Raw genomic sequence first — 27,790 nt, 5'->3', positions numbered from 1 at the left:
CCCACCATAGGCCTAGTGGAATTGTCATCTTCAGAATTGCTACTTAGTAGTACAGAGCAGAGACTGTCACTTCAGCAGAGGAGATATCCAGATCCACACGGTTGTTCTCTATTTCATGTATGAGGGACCATTTTGTACTATCAGTGTTGGTTATGTTCCCAGAGTAGTCCAGTATGAGGAACTGTGGAGAGGATCCAGGTTGCTGGAGGTACCATAACAGACTGTTGGTTAATGAGCTGTTGTATCTACAGGAGAGTTTAATGCTACTACCCTCCGTAACGTCCACTACATCTCTGTCTGGAGTAATTATGTCTTCAACACTTGTACCTGTAAAAAATAACAACATGTATTACTGAGTCAATATAGACAGTGTACAGTATATCCACACTTGGTGTTTCAAAGTATATTACCACTTGATGTTGATAATACCATATTGTACTGCATACTGAACAGTCAACGTTCTGTTAGTACACATTCAGTTAATGGAGAGTGAATTCCTACCTACAAGTGCACTAAAACAAGACTGAATAGAGCAGCATCATAGCCACTGTGTGTTAGACAGAGACTTATCTGTAGAATTATCTTGTCTTGGAACATTCCCTCTCTGGGTGAACATTACATGTCATGTGTAAAACTAAGCTCCTCCTCTTTACACAATAGAATGGATGCGTGTTGACTCCACTTGATGGCAATATTGTCAAATAAAACCTACAGAGTAGAAATACTCTGGTTATAACAATCCCTGAGAGCAAAGTAGTAGAGAGATGAACCTGTCAGGGTTAGGCTTGTTATGATCAGTTCAGTTGAGGGCCGGGACGTTGTGGATGATTATTTCTTATCAGGAATAGGTTCACTACTGCTCTGTGAGTCAATAAGTTTTGAAGCACTGTGGATGTCATATCACAGCAGTACAGTGCAAACTGTCGTATAGTTTTTATACAGTGTTTCTCTGTTTCATGTCAATGTGGGCGCTACAGTACAGTCGTACAGAGCAAAGTCTCACTTCAGCAGAGGAGATCTCAAGATCTTTGTTCAGTTTAAAAGTGAGGTGAGAATATGGAGTCATGGCGGATGAAGAGGAGGAATTGGGGAGCTGACCCTGTTTATACCACAAAACACTGTATGTTGAGGAGTAGTTGCAGGACAGCAAAACTACCCTCTACACACACTTCATGTTGGTTTGTCTGGATGATCTGCTGAAAACTGCCACCGACAAATATGAATAGGTGACAGATCAATTACAAGATTGATTTATTTAAAATTAGGAAATATCTTCGCATTTACTGTAAAATCAAATAGCGCAGATAAACTATAAATTAGCCTATACAATGTAGTAAAAATAATGACAGGAATACAGTCATTTACTAACCTGTCAGAACAGAAAGTAAAATTACTGTGCAGAGAAATATCATATTGTAGCTGAGGATATATGATGGAGTGAAGTCCAACAGTTTTTTAAAAGATAAAACATTTTCTTGAACCTACAGTAGTACAGCATTTCCTGTCACTGTGGGGTCCAGGGCACAGTGGTACAGAGAAGAGTCTGTTTCATCAGCAGAGGAGATCTCCAGATCCACAGGGGTTCTCTCCTTATTCAGTTCAACAGACAGTCGTGGGTATGGAGGAGTAGCGTTCACTACAGAGGGGTTTGAGGAGACTGTAGTGAGGAGGAGGAAGATGGGAGATGATCCAGGGTACTGTTGATACCACAGGAGAGTACTAGCAGAGGAGTAGTTACAGGACAGATTTATGACATCACCCTCCAACCCAAACATCTTATCTGATGTTGGAGTCATTACCTTGACAGTCACCAGGAAAACATGTATGAAAACAGGAATTGTTACCAGGAAATTATTATAAAATTCTAATCATTATTCAGTCAAGTGCATTAAAAATGGACAGACGATCCTTCACAGGAATGTGACTCCAGTCACCAGTAACTACTGTTAGATTCTGGGTGAAACTTGGAACACTGCTATATTCATAAGGGTAGTGTCCAACCGTGAATGAGACACATTTTTACATCAGTTAATGGTTATCTGTAGAAGTCAGATGGCATTGGAATGTGTAGGGGAGACGGGTGGAGATCTTAGAAACTAACAATGTCACTGAGGGAGAAAGGGTAATGTATAATGTTTACATCATGTCAAGATATGTTATTATTGTTAGCCATCAGGGATCCTCTGGGAGGAGAAGAGACACAGTCTGGTATCAATAACCATGACTGCATTGAGTTGGGGAGGAGTGAGCACTTTGGGGTATAGGTTAGGTTAGATGAAGTGAGGAAGAACAGATATCACTAACGGTTTGTCAAGCAACAGCAATGCATTGGCTGTTCAGTTGTGGAGAAGGAGACTCAGCCTTGGAGAAAGGGGTAAATATCAGTTCATGTATGAAATGTTGTTTGTCTGAATGCATTTGTATCGACCCTTTGGGAAGAATTAAACTTGATTAAGCTTCTCTAGTGTCCGTGAGTTATTTACTCTGATAATTAAAACCTAACACTATATTCACAGTGATTGGATATGATGAATAGCATCACATTCACCCACTAGTGCATATATTAAAATGTATCCTAGAAACATGCTAATAACTGTTATTTAACACAGTGAAAAGAGTGAACACACGTATAGTTATGACAGAATGACTCCCCTGGTTTCTCACTGTCAGCTATAAAAGTAATTTCCTTTCCTCTGCCTCAGATATATAACACCTCCCATTGACTTAAAAAACGGCACACAACACAAAGTACTGTACACACGCACCCACGTGCAACTTGCAATGAATCTCTCCTTGAACCCTGCAGCATTGTCTCCAGATCCAAATGAATAACGGCTCAGCATGTGTTTAGGGAAGTCATTAGCTTCTTGTTTGTTCCAAAATAGATATGCATTATTATTAGCACTGGTATATTATCAACTCAGTGTTACCAATCCTCCTTCTGTAGCAATCACACCTCCTGGTTGCTGTTGAACTTGGTCTGCTGTGCACTCTGGAAGATAAAAAAAAGGTACATTGAGTGATAATAAAAGATACATGACGATTATTAACCAATGAGAGTAAAGGTTCTATCATACCGAAGCAGAATACATCAAGTACCAGCCAGATGATCAGACAGAGTACCATGGTTATACAGAACACACTGAGAGTGACTGTGAGTTACAGTAAGAGGTAGAGATCCTCTCTCTCTCTTCCATGTCCATCTCAGCCTGTATATCACCATCAACTGACAGACATGAAGGATGAGCCTGTTCAGAGAGTGGTAAGATTGTAAAGAAATGTATAAGACAATATTACATTAGCACTCTTTCCAGTACAATAGACAAAGTGTAAAGCTTACACGTCTATCTTAATATAGAAAGTAGCCTAAAGGAACTGACAATGACTTAAATGTTCCATGAAGTTACTATGATGAATTGTTATGTTAATATACCTACAGATATTCTGTTATTATTCATGTATAAACACTAATGTAATCTACAGAGTATCTAATTCAGGTCTACTACTAAACACAAAGTATATTGAAATACATTTAATGCGTTGATCCCAACTTTTCAGTGGTACTGTATGTTTGTGTGGACACGTGAAACCTATAGTTTTTGTAAGGGGCCTGAATATACTTTTGTCACAGTGGGCCTCAGAGCACAGTAGTACACAGCAGAGTCAGACAGCTGCAACCTCTGGATCGTCAAGGGGACTGATTTTCCTGTGACATTCAGATGTGCATCAAATCTGTCCTTGAACTCAGTAGTAGTTTCCCCAGGTGAAAATGTATCCCTTCTCAGCATAAAAATGGGCTTGGCATTTGCTAGTTTGTACCAGAAGAGATATGGTGATGGAGAAGTTGTATCAAATAGACAAGTGAGTGTTGTTGGGTGTCCTTCTACGACCATTACATCTTCTGTTGGCTGTCTTACATTCTCTTCTGCTCTGGACCCTGAAAAGAAAGATAAATATATCTTCACAACATGTAATAATAATGTATATAAATAAAATGAACAAATGCACAGAAAGAGAAAGATACACTAAGTGATGTTATACCAAAGCAGCATGCAGCCAGAACATACAGGATCAGCCAATTTCTCATGACTAGTCAGTCAGTTTGAAGTGGAAAAGGTAAGGAGCAGAACAATGTTGATCTTTCTATCACAGAGCTTTGACACCCTCTGTCCTACTGTTGATGCTTCATGTTGTTCTGTATTACATGCAGTAGTAGACCATGGGGAGGTGTCTGTCTGTATGGCATCCTCTAATTCAGGGGTTTGTGTGCTTTGATAGGTTTCCCCCTTCAGGTTGACTTTCATACTACACCACAAAGTGGTATAAATTGTGAGGAGTAACTACAAACATTAATATTGTTGCACTTTGTCATATTCCATATCACCACCTGGTGATTGCACACAGCACAGCACAGGTGTGACCACAGCACAGGTGTGATAACAATTATCTGATCTCAGCATCTGCCATTATTATATCAAGTTGTGGTTTGATGTTTAATGATGATCCACACAGCAACAAAGCATTTTGTTCTGCAGGTTTTTGTACACGTTCTTATTTATATTACTTGGTATAACAACACTGGTTATAACAATCCCTGAGAGCACAGTAGTAGAGAGGTGAACCTGTCAGGGTTAGGCTTGTTATGATCAGTTCAGTTGATGGCCGGGACGTTGTGGATGATTATTTCTTATCGGGAATAGGTTCACTACTGCTCTGTGATATGACAGCTTTATACACAGCCTGGTCTCATAGACTAGACGTAACATAGTAAATGTTAGTCCGGGACAGTGAAACAAGTAAGATGTTATGTTTGGTATGGTTACAGAAGACAGATGGTTAAAATACAAATTGTTATTCATAACATATCATACAAATTTGGTATCTCGGATTTACATTCAGAATACAAAATTCTCTGAGACCATGCCATTACAACCATTGTCAATGGATTTTGACGTTTCGAACTGCAGCTCAATATCGGTGTTACTCTTTAATTTTGAACCTTGTTTGAACAGTGGCTATAATGAACATTGAGAAAACTCACCAACAAGTGCAGAAATGAATAAAAGTGGATAGAGGAACATGATGGTTGAAGTTCAGCAGCTCTCTCAGTAACACTGAGGTACCACTCCTCTGTGACAGACTAAATGATATCCCCATGTGGTCTGCTTAGTTTAGCTCCTCCTCTTGAATAGATAGCAGTTTTTGAACGGTGTTGGCAGGTCTCCTGTCACTGTGGGCACCAGGGCACAGTAGTACAGAGCAGAGTCTGTCACTTCAGCAGAGGAGATCTCCAGATCCACACGTTTGGCTTTTTTGTCATGATTTAGAGTGAACCCTGGTGTAATATCCACGTACTCGTTAACCAGTAACTTTGGTGCTGAATTGGGATATTGTCGATACCATTGAAGAGTGTCACCAGAGGAGTAGTTACAAGAGAGAGTAACTCTGTCCCTTTCTGAAGCTACTTCTACATCACTGTATGGTGTTAAAACCTGTTCAGAACTGAGACCTGTAAAACCCATATTGAAAATGTAATTAATTTCAAATGCAGTAAAAAAATAATAATAATATATATATATATATTAAAAAATGCATCCTCATGTTGTGCCTTGTCTTTGTAATCTTTGATTTGAAAAGTAAACACACCTAAACATAATCACCCTCAGTTTGAATGAAAATGTAATTACTTACCTTTCAAGTTAAAGAAGAGTAATAGTGAACAGAACAACATTGTAGATGGCAGGATGTGTAGAATAAGCACCAGCTGTTGATGAAAAGCACAGCATCAACTGGCAATGTTCTTCGTGGTAGTATCATGTTTTATCTTGAGGATTCATAATCTAATCCTGAGTTGTATACTCTAGCTCCTCCTCCTGGCAATGTAGAATCATAGATGTTTCATAAACATTTCATTTATTCACTAGAAACTCCACTTGATGACACTGTGGTCTAACAGAATACAGCAGATGTTGTACATCCATAAAATCGATCTCACTGCTGAGTCAATAAGTTTTGAGGCACTGTGGATGTCATATCACAGCAGTACAGTGCAGACTGTCGTATAGTTTTTATACAGTGTTTCTCTGTTTCATGTCAATGTGGGCTCTACAGTACAGTCGTACAGAGCAAAGTCTCACTTCAGCAGAGGAGATCTCAAGATCTTTGTTCAGTTTAAAAGTGAGGTGAGAATATAGAGTCATGGCGGATGAAGAGGAGGAATTGGGGAGCTGACCCTGTTTGCTCCACAAAACACTGTATGTTGAGGAGTAGTTGCAGGACAGCAAAACTACCCTCTACACACATTTGGTATCTTGGATTTACATTCAGAATACAAAATTCTGAATGTAGTGAAGTACAAGTATTGTCAAAAATATAAAAAAGAAAGTAAACCCCAAAAACTCATTAAGTAGTACTTTACAGTATTTTAACTTAATTCCTTTACACCACTGGTCAAGATCAGTTTTTTTACTGTGTATCTGGGTTTCCTGTCACTGTGGGCTTCAGTGTACAGTATTACAGAGCAGAGTCTGTCACTTCAGCAGAGGAGATCTCCAGATCCACACGGTTTTCCTCTTCTTCATGTGTGAGGGTCCATTTTGTACTATCAGTGTTGGTTATGATCCCAGAGAAGTCCAGAATGAGGAACTGTAGAGAGGATCCAGGTTGCTGGAGGTACCATAACAGACTGTTGGTTAATGAGCTGTTGTATCTACAGGAGAGTTTAACACTACTACCCTCCATAACATCCACTAAATCTGGAGAAATTATGTCCTGTAAAAAATAAAATTTGGATCACTGAGTAAATTTAGACAGCGTACAATATATACACACTTGGTGTTTCAAAGTGTTTTACCTCTTGATATTCATAATACCATATTGTAATGAATGCTGAACATTGTACATTCTGTTTGTACACATTCAGTTAATGACAGGGAATTCTTACATATAAGTGCACAAAAACAAGACTGAAAAGAGCAGCATCATAGCGACTGGGTGTGAGACAGAGACTTCTCTGTTAAATGATCTTCTCTTGGAACATTCACTCAGTTCCTCTCATGACACATGATTTGTAAAACTAAGTTCCTCCTCTTGACACAATATAATGGCTGCATATTGACTCCACTTGATGGCGCTATTGTCAAATGAAACCTGTAACTACAGTGTAGAAACTCTCTCAGGCGATGTTAAGTTTTTGTACAGTGTTTCTGGGTTTCCTGTCACTGTGGGCTTCAGAGCACAGTAGTACATAGCAGAGTCTGTCTCTTCAGCAGAGGAGATCTCCAGATCCACACGGGTCTTCTCTTTGTTCAGTTTACCAGAGAAGCGAGAGTCAAGAGAATCAGCTCTCTGTCCAGCCCCACTGTAGTGTGGGATGAGCAGAAGGTATTGGGGAGCTGATCCTGGAGACTGTTTATACCATAGTAGACTTTCTGCTGAGGAGTAGTTGCAGGAAAGAAGAACATTACTACCCACTTCTGCATACACTTCATGTTGGTTTGGCTCTATAGTCTGCTCATAACTGCCACCTGTAAATGGGAAGAGATGAAAAATGAGAAATTATTTTATTAAAATTAAATTGTATTGTTGTAATTTTCTTAACAGAAAACATGACACTACTTTGAAAGCCATAACTTACCTATTACTGAGAACGTAATAATTGACCAGATGAACAACATGGCTATGGTTGGATGTCAAACTGACTAATAGCACAACAGAACCTGAAAACTCCAAACCAAATGAATCTGCAAATGTTTTCTGTTGATCGTTCCTGCTTAGTTTCGCTACAAGCTCCACCCCAAAGTACAGTTGCTCTAAAAATACTCAATCTCTCCTCTCCTCTCATTTGTCCTCTCTTCAGTGATACTGCATCTCTCGTTCCCTCCACTGGGGAGAATCACATATGAAGGTATTTGTGCAGTGTTTCTGGGTTTCCTGTCACATTGGCCATCAGGGCACAGTAGTAGAGAGCAGAGTCTGTCACTTCAGCAGAGGAGATCTCCAGATCCACACGTTTGGCTTTTTTGTCATGATTTAGAGTGAACCCTGGTGTAATATCTTCATACTCCTTAACCAGTAACTGTGGTGCTGATTTGGGATATTGTCGATATCATAGAAGAAAGTTATCAGAAGAGGTGTAGTTACAAGAGAGAGAAACTGTCCCTTTCTGAAGACACTTCTACATCAGTGTAGGGTGTTAATACCTGTTCAGAACTGACACCTGTAAAACATAATACTATATATAATCTAACACTTTTTTTTAAAGCAAATGATAGATTAAATGAAAATCAAATGCAGTTTAAGAGAAAACCTTTTCAAAGTTAAAGACATTCGTACATATATCATGTATTGGCTTTGTAATAATTGATTTGAAAAATAAATACACCTTAACTTCTTGACGCTACCCATCCCATTAGTAGGATCATTTTCGGCAGCAACCGCTGAATAGCATAGCGCCACAGTCAAATAATATTACAAAAAAATATTCATATTCATGAAATCACAAGTGAAATATTGCAAAACACAGCTTAGCCTTTTGTTAATCCACCTGTTGTCTCAGATTTTGAAATTATGCTTTACAGCGAAAGCAATTCAAGCGTTTGTGTAAATTTATCGATAGCATAACATATCATTATGTTCACTAAGCATTAGGTAGCTAGGTCACGAAAATCAGAAAAGCAAACAAATTAATCGTTTACCTTTGATGATCTTCGGATGTGTTTACTCACGAGACTCCCAGTTATACAACAAATGTTCCTTTTGTTCCATAAAGATGATTTTTATACCCAAAAAAGCTCAGTTTGTTTGTCGCGTTATGTTCAGAAATCCACAGGAAAGAGCGGTCATGACAACGCAGACATATATTTCAAATAATATCCATAATGTCCACAGAAACATGTCAAATGTGTTTTATAATCAATCCTCAGGTTGTTTTTAAAATATATATTTGATTATATATCAGCCTGGTGTGTAGGTTTTTTAAAAAACACCGGGAGAAACAATGGCCACTTTAATCTGTAGCGCAAAACTCACTCTGAGAGCCCCCACCTATCCACTTACGCAATGTGGTCTTTCACACTAATTTTTCAAAATAAAAGCCTGAAACTATGTCTAAAGACTGTTGACACCTTAGGGAAGCCATAGAAAAATGAATCTGGTTGATATTCCTTTAAATGGAGGATAGGCATGCATAGGAACAGAGAGGTTTCAAAATAAGAGGAACTTCCTGATTGGATTTTCCTCAGGTTTTCGCCTGCAATATCAGTTCTGTTATACTCACAGATAATATTTTTACAGTTTTTGAAACGTTAGAGTGTTTTCTATCCTAATCTGACAATTATATGCATATTCTAGTTTCTGGGACTGAGACATAGGCAGTTTCAAATGGGTATGTGTTTTAGCCCAAAACATAAATACTGCCCCCTACACGCAAAAGGATAACATAATCACACTCAGTTTCAATGGAAACGTAATTACTTACCTATCAAGTCAAAAAAGAGTAATAGTGAACAGAACAACATTGTAGATGGCAGGATGTGTGGAATAAGCACCAGCTGCTGACAAAAAGCACAGCATCAACTGGCTATAATCATCATGGTAGTATCATGTTTTATCTTGAGGATTCATAATCTAATCCTGAGTTGTATACTCTAGCTCCTCCTACTGACTATGTAGAAACAAAGATATGTACATTTGATTTATTCACTAGAGACTCCACTTGATAACACTGTGGTGTAACAGAAGACAGCAAATGCTTGTAAATCCATCCATTTCCGCTCACTGCTGAGTCAATAAGTTATTTGTCACTGTGGACGTCACAACACAGTAGCACAGAGCAGAGTATTTCACTTCAACAGAGGAGATCTCCAGATCTGTACAGTTCTTCTCTTTGTTCAGTTTAACAGGGATGCGAGGGTATGGAGGTTTAGCTCTCACTACAGTCCTAGTGGCATGGTGGATGAGCAGAAGGTATTGGGGAACTGATCCTGGATACTGTTTATACCACAGTACACTGTATGCAGAGGAGCAGTTGCAGGAAAGTTGAACATTAGTACCCTCCTCTCCATACACTTCATGTTGGTTTGGCTGGATGGTCTGGAGAAAACTGTCACCTACAAATGTGAGGAGGTGTTGGATAAATCACAAGGTAGATGTATTTGAAATAAGGAATGATCTTGGTATTTACTCTAAAATCCAATAATACAAATAAACTATACATTAGCCTAAAAAAATGTAGTTAAAAGAATTACAAGAATACAGTAATTTACTAATATGTCGGTACACAAAGGAAAATCATTTTTTTGCTGGAGATTTTTTTTAACCTGCAGTAGTAAGCTTATCATGAGCTGTCAGGTTTTTGTACAGTGTTTCTCAATTTCCTATCAATGTGGGCTGCAAGGCGCAATAGTACAGAGAAGAGTCTGTTACATTAGCAGAGGAGATCTCCAGATCCAGGTGGGTTCTCTCCTTATTCAGTTTAATAGACAGATGTGGGTATGGAGGAGTAGCGTTCACTATAGAGGGGATTGAGGAGACTGTAGTGAGGAGAAGGAATTTGGGAGCTGATCTGGGATACTGACGATACCATTGGAGGTTGTATGGTGAACCAGAGTAGTTGCAAGACAGTGTAACAAAACCTCCTTTGTCACCATGCATTATCTTTGCTGTTGGTTGAATTTCATCCTGGTAACTGACACCTGAAAAAGAGATTGAATCTGAGTGCTGGACTCTGTTCATGCTTAAGGCATTTGAAAAAATACATCTCCACCATCATTATTTACTAACGTTTCAAACTGCAGCACACTATCAGCGTTACTCTTTTAATTTGGAACCTTGATTAAACAGTGGCTATAATGAACATTGAGAAAACTCACCAACAAGTGCAGACATGAATAAAAGTGGATAGAGGAACATGATGGTGGAAGTTCAGCAGCTCTCTCAGTAACACTGAGGTACCTCTCCCCTGTAACAAACTAAATGATATCCCCATGTGGTCTGCTTAGCTTCTCCTCTTGAATAGATAGCAGTTTCTGAACAATGTTGGCAGGTTTCCTGTTGCTGTGGGCTCCAGGGCACAGTGGTGTCTATCACTACAGCAACCTGTGTGGAGCTCTAGGTCCACACAGGTTCTCACATCGTTCAGTTTAGCAGCCATTCTTGGGTATGGATGAGTAGCTCCCACTACAAGCAGATTTACAGTGTCTCTGAGGAGGAGGAATTGGGATGCTCATCCAGTGTACTTTCTGTATCACTGGAGATAATTAACATTTAATGTTGTTGCAGTTGTTACTGTTGTTTTAATTCTCAGAATAAAAACTCAACGGACACTATGAAAGCTCAAACCAAGTTTATTCTTCCCAGAGGGTTAATACAGCTGCAGTAGATGACGACATTTCACACAAGCATTGATATTTAATTATATCTCCTTTGCTGAGTCTCCTCCTACACCTCTAAACAACCAATGCATCTCTGTTGCTATAAATAACCTTAGTGATATCTGTTCTTCCTTACTTCATCTGACCTGACTTCTGCCCCAAAGTGCCCACTCCTCCCCAACTCAAGGCTGTCATGGGGACTGGTACCAGACTAATAACTAATAACGTGTCCAATGGATCTGTTGACTTCTTCCAGTTCAGTGTTTCTCTTCTGGTTCCTAAGAGAATGATAGCACAAGACTTGAAAAGCAAAAATAAACACAAAACATAACAGTATTAACAATGTGGTAAGCTATGCATAATGATTTATGCATGAAAACCCAAAGTCTGAGACCATGACAATTCCCACTCTCTCTTCACCTGACTCAATGCCTCCAGGATACTTTTCTGCTGCATTCCACAAAAATGAAAGCCCTAAAAAGCCTCCTTAAGGTTTCGCCCAGTCTTCCCCTTTCCGGCCCCAAGATCCGAGAGGTGTTCCCAAGCCATGTCATTTTCACTTTGTTCCCCATCTCCTCCATTGCCACCTGATAGGCACATCACCTGATTGGCAGAGTACAATTACCCCAACATCTATCCTTTCATATGATGCATTAATGCAACCGCTGTGTCAGATTTCAACAAAACTTTACTGAAAAATCACACCATGCAATAATCTGAGTAAAGCGCTCAGACAACAAAACAAGCCATACAGATATCCGCCATGTTGTGGAGTCAACAGAAGTCAGAAATAGCATTATAAATATTCACTTACCTCTGATGATCTTCATCAGAATGCACTCCCAGGAATCCCAGTTCCACAATAAATGTTTGATTTGTTCGATAAAGTCCACAATTTATGTCCATATACCTCCTCTTTGTTCACGCGTTTAGTACACAATCCAAACTCACGAGGCGCAGGAAAGTCCAGGCGAAAGTTCAGACGAAAAGTCATATTACAGTTCGTATAAACATGTCAAACGATGAACAGAATCAATCTTTAGGATGTTTTTAACATAACTCTTCAATAATGTTCCCATCTGAGAATTCCTTTGTCTGTAGAAATGCGATGGAACGCAGGTCGCTCTCACGTGAGCGCGCATGAATAGCTCATGGCACTCTGGCAGAGCCCTGACTCATTCAGCTCTTATTCCCCCCTCCTTCACAGTAGAAGCATCAAACAAGGTTCTAAAGAAGGGTGACATCTAGTGGAAGCCTTAGGAAGTGCAATATGACCCCATATGTCTACACTGTATATTCGATAGGCAATGACTTGAAAAACTACACACCTCAGATTTCCCACTTCCTGGTTGAATTTTTTTCTCAGGTTTTTAGCTGCCATATGAGTTCTGTTATACTCGCAGACATCATTCAAACAGTTTTAGAAACTTCAGAGTGTTTTCTATACAGATATACTAATAATATGCATATATTAGCAACTGGGCCTGAGTAGCAAGCAGTTTACTCTGGGCACCTTATTCATCCAAGCTACTTAATACTGCCCCCCAGTCCCAAAGAAGTTAACAATCCAATCTGAGTCCTGAGACCTCACATGTGGAGTGAGCATGGAAAGAGATAACATTGTGGGAGAAATGAACCAGACAGAATGGTGGTAGTGGCTCAGGTGAGACTCGTGTATGTGGGAAAAACTGATTACTTGATATTAAAATCAAGACATTACCAAGGGCCATCAAATGTGACAGGCAAGTCTTACATAGAAATGTGCCGTTGGGAAGGAGGAAGTGCCAGGAGGAGGGGTGGTGGTATCGAGGAAGAACTACACACTGCAAACAATTTAGACTGAGAATGCATTGAAATACCAATCTTTCATTACCATGCCACTCACAACAGGAAAACAGGGACAAAGGGGTGTTGTCACGAGAATAAAAGGTCCTGTTTATACATTTACATTCTAACCAGGATGATGTGTGCTAGGTTGAGAAGCTTGAATTAAAGTCATACTCAAAGAAAAGCACAAAGGACTGTCATTCTAAATTTGAGTTGGATAATGTATAAAATGTTTTGGATACAGCGAATGAGAGTTGCTATTTAACGGTGAGGGGTGGGGTTACTGCTCAGGTTTATTAGGCCTAGGGAGGCTCTAGAAACATTATATGTAGGTGTCCTCTGACAGGGAGGTTATTTGAGAACTCACTGGATGACAGCTTGGTAGAAACATTAAGTTTTTGTATTTTGTTGTATTTTTTTTACCATGTCATCAGAATTTTAATTTCAAAACGCATCAACACAGAGATTGCTGGATGATACGGCACAATTAATTGCATACAAGGCAGAGTCTGTGTTTTGCGTTAACTCACATGAAAATAAAGGAGACGGGTATGGAAACCAGTATCACATGGGCATAGAATGTAACGGATGGATGATTCTTTCCCCAGTTTTAGTCGCATCAAGGGTGGTGTGAAATTATTAAATATGTACATTTTCTATTTCCTGTTTAAGTAAAAATGTTTTTAGGTTTCGTGGAACATAAGAGTGATCATTGTTACAAAGGAGGGACTGATCTATATTGACTAATGGATGTGGGAATGATTTAGTATGTTTATAACTTTAGAAGTGCATTAGGAGTAGTGACTATTGTGTCATGGGTTAGATGGAATGATATATGCGCAAATGTATCTGTAGCAGGAGGCGAGGTACACATGAGGCCTGTGTTTGAGACAGAATGTTTACATAGGGCTGCTAAGTGGGATGGAGATCTGTGGGGGCTCATAAATTAAGGTCAAATGGCTTGGTAGCTGGTAACTGGGACTCCGATGAAAATACCAGGGGCTGTTATTCAGGTGTAAAATTTGTGATCTTGCCATAATGGGAGAGTCTATGTTTTCAGGAAATGACCCATGCATTGCAGTATGTATATCCTCAGGTGAAAGCAGCACATGAGCAGCAGGAGATAACGGAGGGAATGGGCTCAATTCTGGAAATTGAGTGTACATCAAGATACACCAAACGGGGGTGTTGAAGCCAGCGTTGGTCTGGTCCACACACAGTACTCCTTACAGCACCTGTAGCGATAAAGATTGTCATGTCTCTTCTTGGTGGGTTCACAGTTCTCCCGCGTGAGGTCCAGCTGCATAATGGGTGAACTTGAAGACGCCATGACTGACAGATGAAGCGGAGCTAATGAGAGAGAGAAAGACTAGATTCCACTGTAGACATACAGATGGGTTGGGTCTGGGAGCTACTTTAAACACCAGAGGCGGGTTAACTGCTTTATTGGTTAACCTCTTTCAGCTAGGTGCCACTATTTTTATGTTTAGAAAAATAACGTTCCCAATGTAAACAGCATATTTCTCAGGCCCATATGCCAGAATATGCATATAATTGACAGATTAGGATAGAAAACACTCTAAAGTTTCCTAAACTGTCAAAATATTGTCTGTGAGTATAACAGAACTGATATTGCAGGCGAAACCTGAGGAAAATCAAACCAGGAAGTGGCTTCTATTTTGAAAGCTCCATGTTCCATAGCCTGCCTTTGCTCCATTTAAAGGGATATCAACCAGATTCCTTTTCCTATCGCTTCCTCAAGTTGTCAACAGTCTTAATACATAGTTTCAGGCTTTAATTTGAAAAATTAGCGAGAACGAAAACATCGCGTCGGTGGATAGCTGGGTGTTCCTATGAGTTTTGCTTGCGCAACACAGTGGGGCAGCCATTGACTCTCCCTCTCCTACTGAAAAAGCGACATTGCCGGTGATATATTATCGATTATATATTTTAAAAACAACCTGAGGATTGACTATAAAAAACTTTTGACATGTTTCTGTGGACATTACGGATACTATTTGGAATCTTCGTCTGCATTGTCGTGACCGCTCGAGCTGTGGATTTCTGAACATAACGCGCCAAACAAACGGAGGAATTTTGGATATAAAAATTGTCTTTATGGAACAAAGGGAACATTTATTGTATAACTGAAAGTCTCGTGAGTGAAAACATATGAAGATCATCAAAGGTAAGCGATTCATTTTAGTGCTTTTCTGATTTTCGTGACCAAGCTACTTTGATGCTAGGTGTTCATAATGCTTTGTCTAGTGATCGATAAACTTACACAAACACTTGGATTGCTTTCGCTGTAAAGCATATTTTCAAAATCTGACACGACAGGTGGATTAACAAAATGCTAAACTGTGTTTTGCTATATTGCACTTGTGATTTCATGAATATAAATATTTTTAGTAATATTTTTGAATGTGGCGCTCTGCAATTCAGCGGTTGTTGATGACAATTATCCCGCTAACGGGATAGGTAGCATCAAGAAATTAAAGGAGAAGTGGATCTAAAATTCCATGCATAACACTTGTATCTTTCAGCAATGTTTATGATGAGTATTTCTGTAAATTGATGTGGCTCTCTGCAAAATCACCGGATGTTTTGGAACTACTGAACATAACTTGCCAGTGGAAACTCAAATTTTGGGATGTAAATATGAACTTTATCAAACAAAACATACATGTATTGTGTAACATGAAGTCCTATGAGTGTCATCTGATGAAGATCATCAAAGGATAGTGAATAATTTCATCTCGATTTCTGCTTTTTGTGACTCCTCTCTTTGGCTGGACAAATGGCTGTGTTTGTCTGTGACTAGGTGATGACCTAACAATCGTTTGGTGTGGTTTTGTTGTAAATTGTAAATTGTTCGTTTCACTGTGAAGGGCTGAATTCTTTAATTGCACGTACACAGGAGCGTGCTTCGTGGTATTTTTCTTCGGTAATGGAAACAGATTATCCTGTCTTAAATTTGATAGATTATTTACATTTTAGGATACCTGACAAAGGATTAGGAACGTTGTTTGAAATGTTTGGACCAAGTTTATAGGTAACTTATTAGATACTTTGTAGGCATGTTGGGCGAGTTGAAACCGGTGTATTTCTAAATCAAACATGCCAAATAAATTGACATTTTTGGGACATAAAGAAGAACATTATTGAACAAAAGGACCATTTGTGATGCTTCTGGGACATTTTGGAGTGCCAACAGAAAAAGATCTTCAAAGGTAAGGCATTTATTATATGGCTATTTCTGACTTTCGTGTCGTTATTCCCTGTTTGAAAATGATTTATTATGCATTTGCGTGCTGGACACTGTCCTTAGAAAATCGCAGGCTTTGCTTTCGCCATAAAGCCTTGTTGGAATTTGACACCTTGGCTGGATTAACAAGTTAAGCTTTATTTTGACGTATTGCACTTGTGATTTCCTGAAAGTTTAATATTTATAGTATTTCAATTTGAATTTGGCGCTCTGCAACTTCACCGGATGATGGCCAGGTGGGATGCTACCGTCCCACTGATCTGCAAGAAGTTAACATAAATCTTCAATAATGTTCCAACCGGAGAATTCCTTTGTCTTTAGAAATGCAATGGATCGCAGGTCGGTCTCACGGGAGCGTGCGTGATCAGCTCATGCTACTCTGGTTGAAACAGCTCTCATTCGCCCCCACTTCAGAGTAGAAGACTCAAACAAGCTTCTAAAGACTGTTAACATCTAGTGGAAGCCTTAGGAAGTGCAATATGACCCATAGACACTGTATATTCGAAAGGCAATGACTTGAAAAACTACAAACCTCAGATTTCCCACTTCCTGGTTGGATGTTTTCTCAGGTTTTTACCTTCCATATGAGTTATGTTATACTCACAGACATCATTGAAACAGTTTTAGAGTGTTTTCTATCTAAATCTACTAATAATATGCATATCTTAGCTTCTGGGCCTGAGTAGCAGGCAGTTTACTCTGGGCACCTTATTCATCCAAGCTACTCAATACTGCCCCCCAGCCATAAGACATTTTAACACAACTATATGCACTTACTTGTGGCACATATGCTGTTTCATCCTTTCGTACACTGAAACTGCCCTTGCCTAATGATTTCTTCTGAAGCTGAGATTGCAACTCGGCAATACTTAAGATGATTGTTCTGCTGCATTTTATGAGTACAGCGACTTCAAGTAGAGGGCATAAAGTTAGTTCTACAGGACCTCCAAAAGACAAAAAGCTAAGTAGTAACATTATGTCCAGATTATCCTTCCGGGGTGAAAAAGTTAAATGAAAGTAGTAGAGTGAGGACGAGCAGAGTCTGTCACTTCAGCAGAGGAGATCCCCAGATCCACACGGTCGGTATGGACCTTAGGGACAGTTTTCTGGACATACCCTGATTTGGTGATGAAACTCTGGTTTAGACCTAGGATACTGACTATACCACTGTAGATCGTTTTCAGAGCCAGTGTAGCTGCAGGATAGTGTGATGGTACCACCCCTCAAACCACCTACCATAGAATTAACTTCTTATGGCTGGGGGCAGTATTGAGTAGCTTGGATGAATAAGGTGCCCAGAGGTGCCCAGAGTAAACTGCCTGCTCCTCAGTCCCAGATGCTAACATAGGCATATTATTAGTAGTATTGGATAGAAAACACTCTGAAATTTCTAAAACTGTTTGAATGATGTCTGTGAGTATAACATAAGTAATATGGCAGGCAAAAACCTGAGAAAAAATCCAACCAGGAAGTGGCAAATCTGAGGTTGGTCGATTTTTAACTCAGCCCCTTTTGAAGATACGGTGGGATATTGGTCATTTTGCACTTCCTAAGGCTTCCACTAGATGTCAACCGTCTTTAGAAACTTGTTTGAGGCTTCTACTAAGAAGGCGGGCTGAATGAGAGGGGAATGAGTCATAGGTCTGCCAGCAGCCAAGCGCACAGTCAAGCGCATTCACATGAGAGGGAGCTCCCGTTCCATTGCTTTTCTAAAGACAAAGGAATTCTCCGGTTGGAATATTATTGAAGTTTTATGTGAAAATTATCCTAAAGATTGATTCCATACATCATTTTAAATGTTTCTACAGACAGTAATGGAACTTTTTGACATTTTGTCTGCAACTAGTGAACGCGCTTTGTGAGTTTTCTTTTGTTTACCAAACGCGCCAACAAAAGTAGCTATTTGGACATAAATGATGGACATTATCGAACAAATCAAACATTTATTGTGGACCTGGGATTCCTGGGAGTGCATTCTGATTAAGATCATCAAAGGTAAGTTAATATATATAATGTTATTTCTGACTTCTGTTGACTCCAACATGGCGGAAATATGAATTTGTCGTCTAAGCACTGTTCTCAGATTATTGCATGGTTTGCTTTTTCCGTAAAGTTTTTTTTAAATCTGACACAGTGGTTTCATTAAGGAGAAGTTTATCTACATTTTCATGTATAACACATGTATTTTCATGTCATTATTTATAATGAGTATTTCTTAAATTGATGTGGCTCTCTGCAATATCACCAGATGTTTTTGGAACTACTGAAAATAATGCGCCAATGTATACTGAGAATTTTTTATATACATATGAACTTTACCGAACAAAACATACATGTATACATGTATTGTGTAACATGAAGTCCTATGAGTGTCATCTGATGAAGATCATCAAAGGTTAGTGATTCATTTGATCTCTATTTCTGCTTTTTGTGACTCCACTCTTTGTCTGGAAAAATGGCTGTTTTTCTGTGACTTGGCGGTGACCTAACATAATCATTTGTGGTGCTTTCGCTGTAAAGCTTATTTGAAATCGGACACTGTGATGGGATTAACAACAAGATTACCTTTAAAATGCTATAAAATACTTGTATGTTTGAGGAATTTTAGTTATGAGATTTCTGTTGTTTTGAATTTGGAGACCTGCACTTTCACTGGCTGTTGTCATATCAATCCCGTTAACGGGATTTCAGCCCTAAGAAGTTTTAATGTCATCTTCAAAACTACCATCTGCCAGAAAAGGAAAAACGTGGCTATTTTTGGTAGCTTTTTTTGACAACTCTGGATTTGGAATTAAAATGGTCAAATTGAATACAGCACTCACAAACAAGGACTTACAGGCAGAGTTGAATACCTCTCTCTATAGCAATCTTTCAGTCGTGCTGATTGGAGAAAATGTTGTAGCTCCATATATTCCCAAATACAGGGGGTGGTGAGCAACCAACTTTTTTCTGTGTGTGCAATGCAATCATTGTTTAATGTACTAAATATACATTAAACTAATGTATTTATTTTGAATGAATCCAGACCATTCATTTTATACTGCATTATCAAGAAAACGTGAACTAATGGCAGCATCTATTGGGGATCCATAATAAATACAAATACAAAAACAAATGTAGAAATTAAGCTGGATTTAGGGATTGAGCTATGGCTCGGGTTAGGATTGGTCTGGGATGTGGATATTACGATAGTGTCAGGGTTTGGCTACAATAGTGTTCTGGACATATTAATTAACAGTGTTTCTGGGTTTCCTGTCACTGTGGGCCTCAGAGCACAGTAGTACAGAGCAGTCTATCACTTCAGCAGAGGAGATCTCCAGATCCACACGTTTGGCTTCTTTGTCATGATTTAGAGTGAACCCTGGTGTAATATCCACATACCCCATAACCAGAAACTGTGGTGCAGATTTCAGATAATGACGATACCATTGAATATAGTTTCCAGAGGAGTAGTTACAAGAGAGAGTAACTCTGTCCCCGTCCAAAGCCAGCACTGCATCAGTGTAGGGTGTTATTACCTGTGGAGAACTGAGACCTGTAAAACATAATACTATATATGATGTAATACTCTACACACACATGAATGATTGAATTAATTTCAAAAGCAGATTAAAGAGAACATATTTTCAAGGAACAAAACATGTATCCTCATGTCTTGCATCATCTCTATATTATTTGAATTGAAAAATAAATACACCTTAACATAATAACACTCCGTTTCAATAAAAATGTTATTACTTACCTATCAGGTGAAAGAAGAGTGATAGTGAACAGAACAACATTGTAGATGGCAGGATGTGTAGAATACGCACCAGCTGTTGATGAAAAGCACAGCATCAACTGGCTATAATCATCATGGTAGTATCATGTTTTATCTTGAGGATTCATAATCTAATCCTACTCTAGCTCCTCCTACTGACTATGTAGAATCAAACAATAAGGTGTTATATAGATTTGAAAGCAGTTGACAAAGTATTTATGCAAGAAACTCCATTTGATGGCACTGTGGTCAAACAAAAGAAAGCAGATGTTTGTAAATCCACAAACTGACAGGTCTGTATTCTGCTGATTGCTGAGTCAGTGACTTATGTGTCTCTGTGGACATTACAACACAGCAATACAGAGCAGAGTCTTTCCCTTCAGCAAAGGAGCTCTCCAGATCTGCCCAAGTTTTCCCTTTATTAATTTTACAGTGAGGCGAGGGTGCAGAAAGTAAAATAATTGTGTGGATAAATGCCAAACTGTATCTGAGGTTAGATGTTAGGGTGAATTCCAACATAGGTTTTTAACGAAGAATGGATTATCTTGACTAAGCCCTACCCCTGCCCTAAAATATGAATGAGAAGAGTTTATCGTGAGCTGTCAGGTTTTTGTACAGTGTTTCTGGGTTTCCTGTCACTGTGGGCTGCAAGGCGCAGTAGTACAGAGCAGAATCTGTCACTTGAGCAGAGGAGATCTCCAGATCCACACGTTTGGCTTTTTTGTCATGATTTAGTAAGAACCCTGGTGTTTTTGCAAGCATATGTTCCATGACCAGTAACAGTGGTGCTGATTGTGGATATTGTCGATACCATTGATGAGTGACACCAGAAGAGTAATTACAAGAGAGAGTAATTCTGTCCCTTTCTGAAGCCACTTCTACATCAGTGTAGGGTGATAATACCTGTTCAGAACTGAGACCTGTAAAACATAAAACACATATTACATTTAATACTTTAAAACCACATGGCAGAATGAATTAATTCCAAATGCAGTGTAAAGATAAAAAATGCTGTGCATTATCTTTATATTCCTTGATTTGAAAAATAAATACACCTAAACATAATCACACTAATTTTAAATGAACAAAATGTAATTACTTACCTATCAAGTCAAAGAAGAGTAATAGTGAACAGAACAACATTGTAGATGGCAGGATATGTAGAATAAGCACCAACTGCTGATGAAAAGCACAGCATCAACTGGCTATGTTCTTCATGGTAGTATCATGTTTTATCTTTAGGATTCTATGATCTAATCCAGAGTTTCATATTCTAGCTCCTCCTACTGACAATGTAGAATTAAAGAGGTTTCATATTCATTTTATTTATTCACTAGAGAATCCACTTGATGGCACTGTGGTCTAACAGAAGAGAGCAGATGCTTGTAAATCCATGAAATTCAGCTCACTGCTAAGTCAATAAGTCACTGTGGATGTCACAGCACAGCAGTATAGTGCAGAGAGTTGTATGTTATTTGTACAGTGTTTCTCAGTTTCCTGTCATTGTGGTTCTACAGCACAGTCGTACAGAGCAGTCTCTCATTTCAACAGAGGAGATCTCCAGATTCACACGGGTCTTCTCTTTGTGAGAGTTTGGAGATTTAGCTCTCACTACAGTCCTAGAGGCATGGAGGGCGAAGATGAGGAATTGGGGAACTGATCCTGCTTACTCTTTATATGCTGAGGAGTAGTTGCAGGAAAGTTTAACATAATTACCCACCTCTCCATACACTTCATGAAGGGTTTGTCTGGATGGTCTATTTGAAATGATGTTTTTGAAATCAGGAAAGATCTTAGTATTTACTCTAAAATTCAATAATACTGATTAAAAAAAAATACATTAGCCTAAAAAATTTAAACCTTTGGAATCGGTGTCCCTTCCCCCGGGACGGTTGAGCTAACGTAGGCTAATGCGATTAGCATGAGGTTGTAAGTAACAAGAACATTTCCCAGGACATAGATATATCTGATATTGGCAGAAAGTTTACATTCTTATTAATCTAACGGCACTGTCCAATTTACAGTAACTATTACAGTGAAAGAATACCATGCTGTTGTTTGAGGAGACTGCACAACTTTGTACATGGAAAGTTATTAATAAACAAATTAGGCACATTTGGGCAGACTTGATACCAAATTATGAACAAAAATGCAATAGTTTATTGGACCAGTCTAAAACGTTGCACTTACACTGCTACCATCTAGTGGCCAAAATTGAAATTGCACTGGAATAATACATTATGACCTTTCTCAAGAGTTTCAAAGATGATGATACAAAAAAATACAAAAGAACGTTTGGTTTTTTCTTAGTATTATTTTTTACCAGATCTATTGTGTTATATTCTCCTACATTCCTTTCACATTTCCACAAACTTCAAAGTGTTTCCTTTCAAATGGTACCAATAATATGCATATCCTTGCTTCAGTTCCAGAGCTACAGGCAGTTAGATTTGGGTTAGGCAAATATTTGGAAAAAAAAGGGGCGGATCCTTAAGTGGATGACAGGAATACAGTAATTTACTAAGCTGTCGGTACACAAAGTAAAATGATTGTGTAGCTTTTTTTATTACTTACAGTAGTAAGACACACCATTGCCCTAAAACATGCACAACAGGAGTATATCATGAACTGTCAGGTTTTTGTACAATGATTCTGGGTGTCCTGTCACTGTGGACTGCAAGGCGCAAGAGTACAGAGCAGAGTATTTTACATCAGCAGAGGAGATCTCCAGATCCACACAGGGTCTATCCTTCTTCAGTTTAACCAGTTATGCATTAGGGGGCGCTATTAACATTTTTGGATGAAAAACATTCCCGTTTTAAACAAGATATTTTGTCTATGAATATAATTAACAGATTTGGAAATAAAACACTGACGTTTCCAAAACTGCAAAGATATTGTCTGTGAGTGACACAGAACTGATGTTACAGGCGAAACCCAGATAAAAATCCAACCAGGAAGTGCCGCATTTTTTGAAACCGCCTCATGCCAATGACTCCTTATATGGCTGTGAACGAGCTACGAATGAGCTTACATTTTCCACGTATTCCCCAAGGTGTCTAACAGCAGTGTGATGTCTTTTTAGGCATTTCCATTGAAGAATGGCTGTAAGGGACCATATATAGCATGTGGTCACACGGTGTCTCCCGCAGAAAATCACGCGTAAAATACTGAGGTAGCCATTTTTCCAATCGCTTCTTGTGAGAAACCAATTGCCTCGACGGATATATTATCGAATATATATGTTAAAAACACCTTGAGGATGGATCTTAAACAACGTTTACCGTGTTTCTGTCGGTATTATGGAGTAAATTTAGAAAAAAGTTTGGCGTTATAGTTGCAGCATTTTCCGGTCAATTTCTCAGCCAATCATGATGAAGAAACGGGAGCTATTTCGCCTACAAAAATAATATTTTTGGAAGAAAGGAACATTTGCTATCTAACTTGGAGTCTCCTGAGTGAAAGCATCCAAAGTTCTTCAAAGGTAAATGATTTCATTTGGTTTCTTTTCTTATTTTCGCAAAAATGTTGCCTGCTGCCAGCAGAGCTAGCATAGCATTATGCCATGATAAATTTACACAAATGCTTGTCTAGCGTTGGCTGTAACGCCTATTTCGAAAATCTGAGATGACAGTGTTGTTAACAAAAGGCTAAGCTTGTGTTTGAATATATTTATTTCATTTAATTTGCGATTTTCATGAATAGGAAAAGTTTCTAGGGGTATTTATGTCCGCTGCGTTATGCTAATGCATTTGAGGCTATGGCTACGCTCCCGGATATGGGTTTGCTCGTCGCAAGAGGACAGTCGTGGGTATGGAGGAGTAGGTGTGAGTGCATCTGCATGCACAGTGAGTCGAGGACTGATGGAGTATGACCTGGTGTGAAGAAGGGCAGCAAAGAAGCCATTCTCTCCAGTAAAAAACATCAGGGACAGACTGATATTCTGCAAAAGGTACAGGGATTGGACTGCTGAGGACTGGGGAAAAGTCATTTTCTCTGATGAATACCCTTTCTGATATTTTGGGGCATCTGGAAATAAGCTTGTCCGGAGAAGACAAGGTTAGCGCTACCATCAGTCCTGTGTCATACCAACAGTAAAGCCAAGGGAGTGGGCTCACTCCCAATTTTGCCTAAGAACACAGCCATGAATAAAGAATGGTACCAACACATCCTCTGAGAGCAACTTCTCCCAACAATCCAGGAACAGTTTGGTGACAAACAATGCCTTTTCCAGCATGATAGAGCACCTTGCCATAAGGCAAAAGTGATAACTAAGTGGCTCAGGGAACAAAACATCGATATTTTGGATCCATGGCCAGGAAACTCCCCAGACCTTAATCCCATTGAGAACTTGTGGTCAATCCTCAGGAGGCGGGTGGACAAACAAAACCCCACAGATTCTGACAAACTCCAAGCATTAATTATGCAAGAATGGGCTGCCATCAGTCAGGATGTGGCCCAGAAGTGAATTGACAGCATGCCAGGCCAGATTGCAGAGGTCTTGAAAAAGAAGGGTCAACACTGCAAATATTGACTCATTGCATCAACTTCATGTAATTGTCAATAAATGCATTTGACACTTATGAAATGGTTGAAATTACATGTCAGTATTCCATAATAACATTTGACAAAAGTATCTTAAGACACTGAAACAGCAAACTGCATGCATTTGGAAAACCGCATACATTTATAAAATGAATGTAAATTGTTAATAAAAGTAGCACAAACAGAATATGCAATTGTGACAAGAATTGGTGAAAACATAATGAATGACTGCCCTCTATTGGTATTGCCTCAAAATGTATGCTATTCTGTTAGTGGAATTCTAAATTCCTCTGTATTATTTCCCAATCAGAATTATTACTCTGTCAATGCATTCTAAAGGGATTGTAAGACCCAATATTTTTATAAGAAATGGACAGAGTCCCGGTCTTAAAAGTCAGGTAACAGCGTTTAATTCAAGAGAGTACTAACCACATACACATATTTCCACAGGTTATAAACTGAAAATGACATCATCAGTTTCCCACACTCTCTCCGATTCCCACAATAGCCCAGTGTTTTCAGGTCCGGAGATGTCTTCTACTCCCCTCATAAACCAGACATTCCAATCTGTCTAAAAGATATCTTCTCCTCCACAAATGGTACATCAAGGACCATTCTTATCTGTCGGAAAAGATACGTCATCCCTCTCCCTTAAACTTCCCTCAAAGTACAGACAATTAATTTGTTTTCCTTACATTTTCAGTAACAGCTTAACCAATAACACATACATTTCACACCATAACATAATAGTATTAGATTAATGGTTCTAATTGAAATGTATACATTGTTAATCATTTCAACTATAATTTCCTCCAACATCTTCACAAAAACCAATGGAGAAGAATAAGACAAGTACTGTCCTTAACCTCTCTAGGGTATGTGGGATGCTAGCGTCCCACCTGGCCAACATCCAGTGAGATTGCAGAGCCAAATTCAAATACAGAAATACTCATTATAAAAATTCAGAAAATATACTACTATTTTACATAGGTTTAAAGATTAACTTCTTGTGAATCCAACCACGGTGTCAGATTTCAAAAATGCTTTACGGTGAAAGCATACTTTACGATTATTTGAGAACATAGCCCAGCAGACAAATCATTACAAACAGTAACCAGCCAAGTAGAAGAGTTAAACATGTCAGAAATAGAGATTAAATTAATCATTTACCTTTGATGATCTTCATATGGTTGCACTCAGAAGACATTCATTTATTCAATAAATGTTCCTTTTGTTTGTTAAAGTCTCTCTTTATATCCAAAAACCTCTGTTTTGTTCACGCGTTTTCTTCAGTAATCCACAGGCTCAAACGCAGTCACAACAGCCAGACAAAAAAATCCTAATTGTATCCATGAAGTTCATAGAAACATGTCAAAAGATCTTTATATTCAATCGTCAGGTTGTTTTTAGCCTAAATAATTAATCATATTTCAACCGGATAATAACGTAGTCAATATAAAAGGCAAACAAGAAAGGCACTCTCTCAGTCGTGCGCATGAAAAGCTCTGTGACACGGCAGGATCCACTCATTCAGACTGCTCTTACTCCCTCATTTTTCAGAATACAAGCCTGAAACAATTTCTAAAGACTGGTGACATCTAGTGGAAGGCATAGGAACTGCAATTTGAGTCCTAAATCAATGGATACTGTAATGGCATTGAATTGAAAACTGCAACAACAAAAAATCCTACTTCCTGAATGGATTTTTCTCAGCTTTTCACCTGCCAAATCAGTTCTGTTATACTCACAGACACTATTTTAACAGTTTTGGAAACTTTGGAGTGTTTTCTATCCACTTCTACTAATTAGAGACATTAATCCTCTAAAGAATCAAAACAACAAAACAAATGTCTGGTGAAATTGTCAACAAATACCTGGTGGAAAGCAAACATTCCAGAGGAAGAAAATTATACCCAATGGTCAAGCATGGTGGGGGTAGTGGATGGTTTGGGGATGCTTTGCTGCCTCAGGATCTGGACGACTTGCCTCAATAGAAGGAACCATGAATTCTGCTCTGTATCAGATAATTCTACAGGAGAATGTCAGACCATCTGTCTGTGAGCTGTAGCTGATGCACAGCTGGGTCATGCAGCAAGACAATGTTTCAGAACATATAATCAAGTCTACAAGAAAATAGCAAAAAAATGCAACACTTTTGAAGTTTTGGAATGTCAAAGTCCAGACCTAATGCCAATTGAGATTTTGTGGCAGGAATTGAAACGAGCAGTTCATGCTTGAAAACCCACAAATGTTGCTGGGTTAAAGCAGTTATGCATGGAAGAGTGACCCTAAATTCCTCCACAGCGACGTGAGAGACTGATCAACAACTACAGGAAGTTGGGGTCATTTCAGCTAAAGGTGGCACAACTAGTTATTAATAATTATTAGTAATTATTAATAATTATTAATAATTAATAATTAATAATTATAATTATTAATAATTAATTATTATTAATAACTAGTTATTGAGTGTAAGGGGGAAATTACTTTTTCACACTGGCGCATTGGGTATTTCATGAATTTGTTTATGAAAATAAATGAAACAAGTATTTTGTTGTTGTGTTATTTGTTCACTGAAGTTCTCTTAATCTAATTTCAGGTTTTGGTTGAAGATCTCATAACTTCATATGGCTGCAATCCCACTACCGGGATCGATATGACAACTACCAGTGAAAATAGAGGGCGCCAACTTCAAACCACAGAAATCTCATAATTACAATTCCTAAAACATACATGTGTCTCATACCATTTTAAAGCTATTCTCGTTGTTAATCCCACCAAAGTGTCCGATTTCAAATATGCTTTTCAGCAAAAGCACTACCAACGATTATGTTAGGTCTCCACCAAACCACAATAAGCACAGCCATTTTCCAGCAAAATATAGCATTCACAAAAAGCGGAAATAGAGATCAAATTAATCACTAACCTTGAATTATCTTCATCAGATGACACTCTTGGGACTTCATGTTACACAATACATGCATGTTTTGTTTGATAAAGTTCATATTTATATAAAAC

The 27,790-nt window shown here is 38.7% G+C and overlaps 2 gene segments (V, D, J or C); both read right to left on the bottom strand.

The window, feature by feature from the left end:
• Nucleotides 1-5,048: 5,048 nt before the first annotated feature.
• The window catches only part of LOC110530958, a 36,886-nt gene continuing 14,144 nt past the window's right edge, over nucleotides 5,049-27,790 (bottom strand). The window contains 1 exon segment of the V gene segment in view: nucleotides 5,049-5,509. Coding sequence covers nucleotides 5,172-5,509 — 338 coding nt within the window.
• Nucleotides 6,402-7,877, bottom strand: LOC110530289. The segment is given in 2 exon segments: nucleotides 6,402-7,526; nucleotides 7,637-7,877. Coding segments are annotated over 2 exon segments (411 nt in total).

The sequence above is a fragment of the Oncorhynchus mykiss genome, chromosome 8, assembly GCF_013265735.2.
Source record: "Oncorhynchus mykiss isolate Arlee chromosome 8, USDA_OmykA_1.1, whole genome shotgun sequence".
NCBI lineage: Eukaryota > Metazoa > Chordata > Actinopteri > Salmoniformes > Salmonidae > Oncorhynchus > Oncorhynchus mykiss.
Note: the sequence above shows the minus strand (reverse complement) of the source record. Positions and strands in the feature narration are given on the sequence as shown.